Source organism: Drosophila rhopaloa, unplaced genomic scaffold (genome assembly GCF_018152115.1).
Source record: "Drosophila rhopaloa isolate 14029-0021.01 unplaced genomic scaffold, ASM1815211v1 contig_3, whole genome shotgun sequence".
NCBI lineage: Eukaryota > Metazoa > Arthropoda > Insecta > Diptera > Drosophilidae > Drosophila > Drosophila rhopaloa.
This window is the reverse complement of record NW_025335123.1, coordinates 6,902,399-6,915,099: the sequence shown is the minus strand read 5'-3', so window position 1 is coordinate 6,915,099 and position 12,701 is coordinate 6,902,399. Positions and strand designations below refer to the sequence as shown.

The 12,701-nt window shown below is 38.6% G+C and overlaps 1 protein-coding gene across 3 annotated transcripts in view; it reads left to right on the top strand.

Annotated features, from left to right (window-relative positions):
* Positions 1 to 11,698, top strand: part of LOC108039365 (protein sevenless) — a 37,005-nt gene extending 25,307 nt beyond the window's left edge. For all 3 annotated transcript variants that reach the window (XM_044461073.1, XM_044461072.1, XM_044461074.1), the window contains exons 9-12: positions 8,850 to 9,127; positions 9,192 to 9,386; positions 9,888 to 10,333; positions 11,140 to 11,698. In XM_044461073.1, the coding sequence (XP_044317008.1) occupies positions 8,850 to 9,127; positions 9,192 to 9,386; positions 9,888 to 10,333; positions 11,140 to 11,482 (1,262 nt within the window). In that variant the 3' untranslated portion in view covers positions 11,483 to 11,698. The remainder of the gene's footprint in view (positions 1 to 8,849; positions 9,128 to 9,191; positions 9,387 to 9,887; positions 10,334 to 11,139) is intronic.
* The last annotated feature ends 1,003 nt before the right edge of the window (positions 11,699 to 12,701 follow it).

Genomic DNA, 12,701 nt, shown 5'->3' with positions numbered 1-12,701 from the left:
GAGTCATCTTTGGGCAACTCATCGGAAACTTAGAAATAACCAACATGAAAATGGGTCAAAAAGTCGGTCAACGCTAAAATGAAAATTTTGAAAGCAGATTTTTAGAGAATCCAACCACAAGTCTTTAGAGGTATGCCACTTTGAAATCGGATAATATTTGGCAAAGTTATGGAATCTAGGAGTCCAATTGGGAGTCATCTTTGGGCAACTCATCGGAAACTTAGAAATAACCAACATGAAAATGGGTCAAAAAGTCGGTCAACGCTAAAATGAAAATTTTGAATGCAGATTTTCAGAGAATCGAGCCACAAGTCTTTAGAGGTATGCCACTTTGAAATCGGATAATATTTGGCAAAGTTATGGCATCTAGGAGTCCAATTGGGAGTCATCTTTGGGCAACTCATCGGAAACTTAGAAATAACCAACATGAAAATGGGTCAAAAAGTCGGTCAACGCTAAAATGAAAATTTTGAATGCAGATTTTTAGGGAATCCAACCACAAGTCTTTAGAGGTATGCCACTTTGAAATCGGGTAATATTTGGCAAAGTTATGGAATCTAGGAGTCCAATTGGGAGTCATCTTTGGGCAACTCATCGGAAACTTAGAAATAACCAACATGAAAATGGGTCAAAAAGTCGGTCAACGCTAAAATGAAAATTTTGAATGCAGATTTTTAGAGAATGCAACCACAAGTCTTTAGAGGTATGCCACTTTGAAATCGGATAATATTTGGCAAAGTTATGGCATCTAGGAGTCCAATTGGGAGTCATCTTTGGGCAACTCATCGGAAACTTAGAAATAACCAACATGAAAATGGGTCAAAAAGTCGGTCAACGCTAAAATGAAAATTTTGAATGCAGATTTTTAGGGAATCCAACCACAAGTCTTTAGAGGTATGCCACTTTGAAATCGGATAATATTTGGCAAAGTTATGGAATCTAGGAGTCCAATTGGGAGTCATCTTTGGGCAACTCATCGGAAACTTAGAAATAACCAACATGAAAATGGGTCAAAAAGTCGGTCAACGCTAAAATGAAAATTTTGAATGCAGATTTTCAGAGAATCGAACCACAAGTCTTTAGAGGTATGCCACTTTAAAATCGGATAATATTTGGCAAAGATATGGAATCTAGGAGTCCAATTTGAAGTCATCTTTGGGCAACTCATCGGAAACTTAGAAATAACCAACATGAAAATGGGTCAAAAAGTCGGTCAACGCTAAAATGAAAATTTTGAATGCAGATTTTTAGAGAATCCAAGCACAAGTCTTTAGAGGTATGCCACTTTGAAATCGGATAATATTTGGTACAGTTATGGAATCTAGGAGTCCAATTGGGCGTCATCTTTGGGCAACTCATCGGAAACTTAGAAATAACCAACATGAAAATGGGTCAAAAAGTCGGTAAACGCTAAAATGAAAATTTTGAATGCAGATTTTTGGGGAATCCAACCACAAGTCTTTAGAGGTATGCCACTTTGAAATCGGATAATATTTGGTAAAGTTATGGAATCTAGGAGTCCAATTGGAAGTCATATTTGGGCAACTCATCGGAAACTTAGAAATAACCAACATGAAAATGGGTCAAAAAGTCGGTCAACGCTAAAATGAAAATTTTGAATGCAGATTTTTAGGGAATCCAACCACAAGTCTTTAGAGGTATACCACTTTGAAATCGGATAATATTTGGCAAAGTTATGGCATCTAGGAGTCCAATTGGGAGTCATCTTTGGGCAACTCATCGGAAACTTAAAAACAACCAACATGAAAATGGGTCAAAAAGTCGGTAAACGCTAAAATGAAAATTTTGAATGCAGATTTTTAGGGAATCCAACCACAAGTCTTTAGAGGTATGCCACTTTGAAATCGGATAATATTTGGCAAAGTTATGGCATCTAGGAGTCCAATTGGGAGTCATCTTTGGGCAACTCATCGGAAACTTAGAAATAACCAACATGAAAATGGGTCAAAAAGTCGGTCAACGCTAAAATGAAAATTTTGAATGCAGATTTTCAGAGAATCGAACCACAAGTCTTTAGAGGTATGCCACTTTGAAATCGGATAATATTTGGCAAAGATATGGAATCTAGGAGTCCAATTTGAAGTCATCTTTGGGCAACTCATCGGAAACTTAGAAATAACCAACATGAAAATGGGTCAAAAAGTCGGTAAACGCTAAAATGAAAATTTTGAATGCAGATTTTTAGGGAATCCAACCACAAGTCTTTAGAGGTATGCCACTTTGAAATCGGATAATATTTGGCAAAGTTATGGCATCTAGGAGTCCAATTGGGAGTCATCTTTGGGCAACTCATCGGAAACTTAGAAATAACCAACATGAAAATGGGTCAAAAAGTCGGTCAACGCTAAAATGAAAATTTTGAATGCAGATTTTCAGAGAATCGAACCACAAGTCTTTAGAGGTATGCCACTTTGAAATCGGATAATATTTGGCAAAGATATGGAATCTAGGAGTCCAATTTGAAGTCATCTTTGGGCAACTCATCGGAAACTTAGAAATAACCAACATGAAAATGGGTCAAAAAGTCGGTCAACGCTAAAATGAAAATTTTGAATGCAGATTTTTAGAGAATCCAACCACAAGTCTTTAGAGGTATGCCACTTTGAAATCGGATAATATTTGGCAAAATTATGGCATCTAGGAGTCCAATTGGGAGTCATCTTTGGGCAACTCATCGGAAACTTAGAAATAACCAACATGAAAATGGGTCAAAAAGTCGGTAAACGCTAAAATGAAAATTTTGAATGCAGATTTTTGGGGAATCCAACCACAAGTCTTTAGAGGTATGCCACTTTGAAATCGGATAATATTTGGTAAAGTTATGGAATCTAGGAGTCCAATTGGAAGTCATATTTGGGCAACTCATCGGAAACTTAGAAATAACCAACATGAAAATGGGTCAAAAAGTCGATCAACGCTAAAATGAAAATTTTGAATGCAGATTTTTAGGGAATCCAACCACAAGTCTTTAGAGGTATGCCACTTTGAAATCGGATAATATTTGGTAAAGTTATGGAATCTAGGAGTCCAATTGGGAGTCATCTTTGGGCAACTCATCGGAAACTTAGAAATAACCAACATGAAAATGGGTCAAAAAGTCGGTCAACACTAAAATGAAAATTTTGAATGCAGATTTTGGGGAATCCAACCACAAGTCTTTAGAGGTATGCCACTTTGAAATCGGATAATATTTGGCAAAGTTATGGCATCTAGGAGTCCAATTGGGAGTCATCTTTGGGCAACTCATCGGAAACTTAGAAATAACCAACATGAAAATGGGTCAAAAAGTCGGTAAACGCTAAAATGAAAATTTTGAATGCAGATTTTTGGGGAATCCAACCACAAGTCTTTAGAGGTATGCCACTTTGAATTCGGATAATATTTGGTAAAGTTATGGAATCTAGGAGTCCAATTGGGCGTCATCTTTGGGCAACTCATCGGAAACTTAGAAATAACCAACATGAAAATGGGTCAAAAAGTCGGTCAACGCTAAAATGAAAATTTTGAATGCAGATTTTTAGAGAATCCAACCACAAGTCTTTAGAGGTATGCCACTTTGAAATCGGATAATATTTGGTAAAGTTATGGAATCTAGGAGTCCAATTGGGCGTCATCTTTGGGCAACTCATCGGAAACTTAGAAATAACCAACATGAAAATGGGTCAAAAAGTCGGTAAACGCTAAAATGAAAATTTTGAATGCAGATTTTTAGGGAATCCAACCACAAGTCTTTAGAGGTATGCCACTTTGAAATCGGATAATATTTGGCAAAGTTATGGCATCTAGGAGTCCAATTGGGAGTCATCTTTGGGCAACTCATCGGAAACTTAGAAATAACCAACATGAAAATGGGTCAAAAAGTCGGTCAACGCTAAAATGAAAATTTTGAATGCAGATTTTCAGAGAATCGAACCACAAGTCTTTAGAGGTATGCCACTTTGAAATCGGATAATATTTGGCAAAGATATGGAATCTAGGAGTCCAATTTGAAGTCATCTTTGGGCAACTCATCGGAAACTTAGAAATAACCAACATGAAAATGGGTCAAAAAGTCGGTCAACGCTAAAATGAAAATTTTGAATGCAGATTTTTAGAGAATCCAACCACAAGTCTTTAGAGGTATGCCACTTTGAAATCGGATAATATTTGGCAAAATTATGGCATCTAGGAGTCCAATTGGGAGTCATCTTTGGGCAACTCATCGGAAACTTAGAAATAACCAACATGAAAATGGGTCAAAAAGTCGGTAAACGCTAAAATGAAAATTTTGAATGCAGATTTTTGGGGAATCCAACCACAAGTCTTTAGAGGTATGCCACTTTGAAATCGGATAATATTTGGTAAAGTTATGGAATCTAGGAGTCCAATTGGAAGTCATATTTGGGCAACTCATCGGAAACTTAGAAATAACCAACATGAAAATGGGTCAAAAAGTCGATCAACGCTAAAATGAAAATTTTGAATGCAGATTTTTAGGGAATCCAACCACAAGTCTTTAGAGGTATGCCACTTTGAAATCGGATAATATTTGGTAAAGTTATGGAATCTAGGAGTCCAATTGGGAGTCATCTTTGGGCAACTCATCGGAAACTTAGAAATAACCAACATGAAAATGGGTCAAAAAGTCGGTCAACACTAAAATGAAAATTTTGAATGCAGATTTTTGGGGAATCCAACCACAAGTCTTTAGAGGTATGCCACTTTGAAATCGGATAATATTTGGCAAAGTTATGGCATCTAGGAGTCCAATTGGGAGTCATCTTTGGGCAACTCATCGGAAACTTAGAAATAACCAACATGAAAATGGGTCAAAAAGTCGGTAAACGCTAAAATGAAAATTTTGAATGCAGATTTTTGGGGAATCCAACCACAAGTCTTTAGAGGTATGCCACTTTGAATTCGGATAATATTTGGTAAAGTTATGGAATCTAGGAGTCCAATTGGGCGTCATCTTTGGGCAACTCATCGGAAACTTAGAAATAACCAACATGAAAATGGGTCAAAAAGTCGGTCAACGCTAAAATGAAAATTTTGAATGCAGATTTTTAGAGAATCCAACCACAAGTCTTTAGAGGTATGCCACTTTGAAATCGGATAATATTTGGTAAAGTTATGGAATCTAGGAGTCCAATTGGGCGTCATCTTTGGGCAACTCATCGGAAACTTAGAAATAACCAACATGAAAATGGGTCAAAAAGTCGGTCAACGCTAAAATAAAAATTTTGAATGCAGATTTTTAGGGAATCCAACCACAAGTCTTTAGAGGTATGCCACTTTGAAATCGGATAATATTTGGTAAAGTTATGGAATCTAGAAGTCCAATTGGGAGTTATCTTTGGGCAACTCATCGGAAACTTAGAAATAACCAACATGAAAATGGGTCAAAAAGTCGGTCAACGCTAAAATGAAAATTTTGAATGCAGATTTTTAGAGAATCCAACCACAAGTCTTTAGAGGTATGCCACTTTGAAATCGGATAATATTTGGCAAAGTTATGGAATCTAGGAGTCCAATTGGGAGTCATCTTTGGGCAACTCATCGGAAACTTAGAAATAACCAACATGAAAATGGGTCAAAAAGTCGGTCAACGCTAAAATGAAAATTTTGAATGCAGATTTTTAGGGAATCCAACCACAAGTCTTTAGAGGTATACCACTTTGAAATCGGATAATATTTGGCAAAGTTATGGCATCTAGGAGTCCAATTGGGAGTCATCTTTGGGCAACTCATCGGAAACTTAAAAACAACCAACATGAAAATGGGTCAAAAAGTCGGTAAACGCTAAAATGAAAATTTTGAATGCAGATTTTTAGGGAATCCAACCACAAGTCTTTAGAGGTATGCCACTTTGAAATCGGATAATATTTGGCAAAGTTATGGCATCTAGGAGTCCAATTGGGAGTCATCTTTGGGCAACTCATCGGAAACTTAGAAATAACCAACATGAAAATGGGTCAAAAAGTCGGTCAACGCTAAAATGAAAATTTTGAATGCAGATTTTCAGAGAATCGAACCACAAGTCTTTAGAGGTATGCCACTTTGAAATCGGATAATATTTGGCAAAGATATGGAATCTAGGAGTCCAATTTGAAGTCATCTTTGGGCAACTCATCGGAAACTTAGAAATAACCAACATGAAAATGGGTCAAAAAGTCGGTCAACGCTAAAATGAAAATTTTGAATGCAGATTTTTAGAGAATCCAACCACAAGTCTTTAGAGGTATGCCACTTTGAAATCGGATAATATTTGGCAAAGTTATGGCATCTAGGAGTCCAATTGGGAGTCATCTTTGGGCAACTCATCGGAAACTTAGAAATAACCAACATGAAAATGGGTCAAAAAGTCGGTAAACGCTAAAATGAAAATTTTGAATGCAGATTTTTGGGGAATCCAACCACAAGTCTTTAGAGGTATGCCACTTTGAAATCGGATAATATTTGGTAAAGTTATGGAATCTAGGAGTCCAATTGGAAGTCATATTTGGGCAACTCATCGGAAACTTAGAAATAACCAACATGAAAATGGGTCAAAAAGTCGATCAACGCTAAAATGAAAATTTTGAATGCAGATTTTTAGGGAATCCAACCACAAGTCTTTAGAGGTATGCCACTTTGAAATCGGATAATATTTGGTAAAGTTATGGAATCTAGGAGTCCAATTGGGAGTCATCTTTGGGCAACTCATCGGAAACTTAGAAATAACCAACATGAAAATGGGTCAAAAAGTCGGTCAACACTAAAATGAAAATTTTGAATGCAGATTTTTGGGGAATCCAACCACAAGTCTTTAGAGGTATGCCACTTTGAAATCGGATAATATTTGGCAAAGTTATGGCATCTAGGAGTCCAATTGGGAGTCATCTTTGGGCAACTCATCGGAAACTTAGAAATAACCAACATGAAAATGGGTCAAAAAGTCGGTAAACGCTAAAATGAAAATTTTGAATGCAGATTTTTGGGGAATCCAACCACAAGTCTTTAGAGGTATGCCACTTTGAAATCGGATAATATTTGGTAAAGTTATGGAATCTAGGAGTCCAATTGGGCGTCATCTTTGGGCAACTCATCGGAAACTTAGAAATAACCAACATGAAAATGGGTCAAAAAGTCGGTCAACGCTAAAATAAAAATTTTGAATGCAGATTTTTAGGGAATCCAACCACAAGTCTTTAGAGGTATGCCACTTTGAAATCGGATAATATTTGGTAAAGTTATGGAATCTAGAAGTCCAATTGGGAGTTATCTTTGGGCAACTCATCGGAAACTTAGAAATAACCAACATGAAAATGGGTCAAAAAGTCGGTCAACGCTAAAATGAAAATTTTGAATGCAGATTTTTAGAGAATCCAACCACAAGTCTTTAGAGGTATGCCACTTTGAAATCGGATAATATTTGGCAAAGTTATGGAATCTAGGAGTCCAATTGGGAGTCATCTTTGGGCAACTCATCGGAAACTTAGAAATAACCAACATGAAAATGGGTCAAAAAGTCGGTCAACGCTAAAATGAAAATTTTGAATGCATATTTTTAGAGAATCCAACCACAAGTCTTTAGAGGTATGCCACTTTGAAATCGGATAATATTTGGCAAAGTTATGGAATCTAGGAGTCCAATTGGGAGTCATCTTTGGGCAACTTATCGGAAACTTAGAAATAACCAACATGAAAATGGGTCAAAAAGTCGGTCAACGCTAAAATGAAAATTTTGAATGCAGATTTTGAGAGAATCCAACCACAAGTCTTTAGAGGTATGCCACTTTGAAATCGGATAATATTTGGCAAAGTTATGGCATCTAGGAGTCCAATTGGGAGTCATCTTTGGGCAACTCATCGGAAACTTAGAAATAACCAACATGAAAATGGGTCAAAAAGTCGGTCAACGCTAAAATGAAAATTTTGAATGCAGATTTTGAGAGAATCCAACCACAAGTCTTTAGAGGTATGCCACTTTGAAATCGGATAATATTTGGCAAAGTTATGGCATCTAGGAGTCCAATTGGGAGTCATCTTTGGGCAACTCATCGGAAACTTAAAAATAACCAACATGAAAATGGGTCAAAGAGTCGGTCAACGCTAAAATGAAAATTTTAAATGCAGATTTAATTTAATAATTTTGGTCAAAAGTGTGCAACGCAGTGAAGGAGACATCTCCGACCTTATAAAGTATATATATTCTTGATCAGGATCGCGTACTGAGTTGATATAAGCATGTCCGTCTGTCTGTTTCTACGCAAACTAGTTTTTCAGTTTTAAAGATATCGAATTGAAACTTTGCACACACCCTTCTTTAATTTGCACGCAGTATATAAGTTGGAACGATCGGGATTGGCCGACTATATCCTATAGCTGCCATATAACTGAACGATTGGAAATGCCATAACTTTGGTGTTTGTAAAGTTAGGAAGTTGGGATTTTCTATGGGTTTTGTGGACAACCAATTTAATTTACAGAATATTCTGCAAGGGTATATCAACTTCGGCTCCGCCCGAAGTTAGCTTTCCTTGTTTTTCAATTTATGTTTCTGTTCTTCATAATTAGTTCAATGACTTTAAACAATTTCATAATCTTACAAATGAAAAACATTAAACAGTGGGGTATTCAGTCATTTAATACACTACCTCCCAAAGAAGAAAGAAAACACTTGTTTGAAAAGTATTTCAAATGAAAAAAAAAAATTGAATTTTAAAACCAAAAAAAGTATATAGATTGCGGCATATTCCGAATAACGAGAGGTGGGCATGGATGATAACGCTTTAAATTTAGATATACACCTTTATTCTCAGTGTATGCCTTGACTTTATTCCACTGCTTTCTTGCCTCCCGAGCAGTTCAGAAGCGTCGTCTGCGTGCCAAGAAACTGCTCCAGCAGAGCCGTCCCAGCATTTGGAGCAACATGTCCACCTTGCAGACGCAACAGCAGCTGATGGCCGCCCGGAATCGCGCCTTCTCCACAACGCTGAGCGATGCGGATATTGCCCTGCTGCCCCATATAAACTGGAGCCAACTGAAGCTGCTCCGATTCCTGGGAAGCGGAGCCTTCGGCGAGGTGTACGAGGGTCAGCTGCAGACGGAGGACTCCGAGGAGCCCCAACGAGTGGCCATTAAGGTGAGTAGTCCTAGCCAGAAACGTGGAGTCACCGCCCGACTAATGACCCCCTCTTATCCCCCAGAGCCTGCGAAAGGGAGCCAGCGAATTTGCAGAGCTGCTGCAGGAGGCCCAGTTGATGAGCAACTTCAAGCACGAGAACATCGTCTGCCTGGTGGGAATCTGCTTCGACACCGAGTCCATCTCCCTGATAATGGAGCACATGGAGGCCGGCGACCTTCTGAGCTACCTACGTGCCGCTCGTGCCACCAGCACTCAGGTAATCTTAGTTCATATTGGGTCAATTTTAATTCAGACAATAATGCGGACTGCATTAATGTAAGCTGATAATTATAGATTTTTGTAAATTAGATATTGCAATATTCATTAATTGTGCAGTTTAACTGGATTAACCGAAATTTCTACAAGTATTACAACTTTTATTGGCAATAGAGTGTACAAATTATAAGCAATTGTACTTTTAAAGCCTTCAATGCTTGATTTAATTTTTTTAATTTAAAATTGTCAAATTGCTCACTTGGCTAATAAGATGTGTATAAAATTAATGAATTGGAAAAGTATTTTCGCAAATAATGCAAAAAATCAGATTATGAGAAGAGGGTTTAACAAATATATATTTTATATCATATAATTATTGTAAACTTTTTAATTCAAAATAAACTAATTTTTGAAAAGAACTAAGCTCGTGAAAATAGACCTTATGACTGACTTTTTGATAATTAATATATTCCAAAGTAATGTCTATTTGTCCGCGTTCCAGGAACAGCAGCCCGCCGCAGGACTCTCGCTCTCCGAGCTCCTGGCCATGTGCATCGACGTGGCCAACGGGTGCAGTTACCTGGAGGACATGCACTTCGTGCACCGCGACCTGGCCTGCCGGAACTGCTTGGTCACGGAGTCGGCGGGCGGAGCGGATCGGCGGCGCACGGTGAAGATCGGGGACTTCGGGCTGGCGCGGGATATCTACAAGAGCGACTACTACCGCAAGGAGGGCGAGGGGCTGCTCCCCGTGCGCTGGATGGCCCCGGAGAGCCTCGTGGACGGGCTCTTCACTACCCAGTCGGACGTGTGGGCATTTGGGGTCCTCTGCTGGGAGATCCTCACCTTGGGGCAGCAGCCGTATGCGGCGAGGAACAACTTCGAGGTGCTGGCCCACGTCAAGGAGGGCGGACGCCTCCAGCAGCCTCCCATCTGCCCGGAAAAGCTGTGAGTCGTGCCTCCACTAGAGGGATATGCCTGTATGCCTCATATTTCTGGACATATTTCTGTTTTTCTTTCCGCCCAATCCCGAACCGAACCTCATGTTTTATATTCAGTAATGACCATGTTTTTTTCCAAACATTTTCTTGGTACTAAATCTTTTTTTTTTCGATTTAAAGATCATTTTTATTTATTTTTTTGTTTGTGTGCTCAAATAGAAGGATCTGTTTTAGTTTTTGTAATTTCTCTCATCACTGAGAAAAGAGTTTAAAGCCCATTACTAGTAAAGTAAAAGTGTATTTATTCTATAGAGTATATATATTTTTTATCAGGATTAATAGCCGAGTCGATCAGCCATATCCGTCTCTCTAACTTTCGTATGAGATCGAGATCTCAGCAACTATACGAGCTGGAGATTTGGGATTTATCATCCAGATTCAAGTAACTTATAATGTATTTATTATTTATAAAATATGGCCACAAATTCTGTAGAGACACGATAGAGAAATGTTAGTTCTAGTAACATTTATTAAAACTAAACAAACGTTTCAAGTCTAGCAAATATTTCGGAAATTAATAAGGAATTGCGTTCAACGTAAATGACTTCAGCTCTTAACGCCAGATGGCTCCTCATCTTTTTAGTTTGCCGCTACAATAGTGGCGCCATCTGTTAGGGCATAATTGTTTTGAAGTTCGATAACTGTGGATTATAATCGTTGGTTTTAATTTCTGAGCCTTTGAATGAGAGAATTATTACTAAATATATATTTCTGATTTTAGTTACTGACCACTTGCTTTATCCGCTCCTCCAGTTACGCTCTCCTCCTGCTTTGTTGGCGAACGGATCCGTGGGAGCGACCCAGCTTCCGGCGCTGCTACAACACACTCCACGCCATCAGCACCGATCTCCGGCGCAGCCAAATGGCATCCACATCCAGTGCGGCGGACCCGGCCGGCAGTTCCAAGCCGGAGTCCAAGGTGCGATTCGACGGACAGGCGCAGGAGCAGATCGATCAGAAGGAGCAAAAGGGTCAGAAGGATCAGAGGGATCAGCCGGAGTCGGAGAATCTCTCGCTGCGGGAAGTGACCGGCGTCGACTCCACCCCGCTTAAGGATGCACAATTGTATGCCAACGAAGGCGTCTCTCGACTCTAGAGGGGATTTCCTTACCCTTTACAAAGAACGTCTCAAACAAAATGGTCGGATTTGTGGCCATCAACTAGTTTTCCGATTAATCTAAGACAGCTTTAATTTGTATGTGCGTAACAGAATGTAAAATGGTCCATTAGAAAGTCAAATTTGTATTCAATTTTGAATTAAGATATGATTTTCAAATACAGGAATTATGGGAAACCATTTCCCTAAAGTTTATGGAACCTTTCGGTGTTCATTTCGGAGCTATTATTTTATCTGTAATACAATACCAATAGTTGGTTAAATTTGTATAAATAGCCTACTCAAAAAGTTAATTGATGTCAATAGGGGTTACTTGAAACGATTTCCAATGAATATTTAAGCAAAACAAAACCCTGATCCACAAAATAAAAGTACTTGTAGAACTGGTACTATTTCCTAAAAAATCATGTGGGTCTTTAAAAAATCGTATGAAAAAATTTACTGATCATTTGGGGAATAAGCCCAATGCAATTTTTAAGTTTTTAATACTTTTTTTAATACGTTTTTTGTTGTATTTTAAGCTATTGAAGACGGATCATCCAATATGTTTTGCTTTTAATAAATTAACATAGTTTTTTAAAATGAAGCCTAATATATAAAATAATAATTTAAAAGACCAAAAAAGGGATTTCCCATGCATTGAGGGTCCAGCCGTTTTTTCCGGAGCTCGTTTTCATTGTAATTCCCAATCTAATTCCACTCAAGACTAAGCTTAATTTTATTGAATTTGCCGAGTTTTTAATGTGACTTGGCCAGGAAAAGTTTGGTTCGGCGGGTTTTATTTTCATCGCTTTCCTTTGTGTTTCCCTTTCGCTCGGCTTTCTCGGGGAAAATACAATCAAATTAAATGTGAGCGTTGGTGCAAAAGTTTCGCGATACTACGAATCGGGGATGGGAGGGTTTTAGGAGGGCTATAAATAGAGCCGAGTTGGGGTACCGTTCTTGAAGGTCGCCCTTTAACTAATCAGCACAGAAAAAGGAACCACCATCCCCTCAGCGAAATGTAAAAAATAAAACCACCTGACAAACTTTCTCCCTTGCACGCACGCACGCACACGTTCGCACAGTGCCTCCCGCATGCACACGCACACCCACGCCCACGCGTCTACAAACATGCAGATTTGTCAAATGTTTTGACAAACTTTTTCTCCCCGCATCGCATTACACAAAAGCCTCAGAAGAGGGCGGTGGTGGGGGT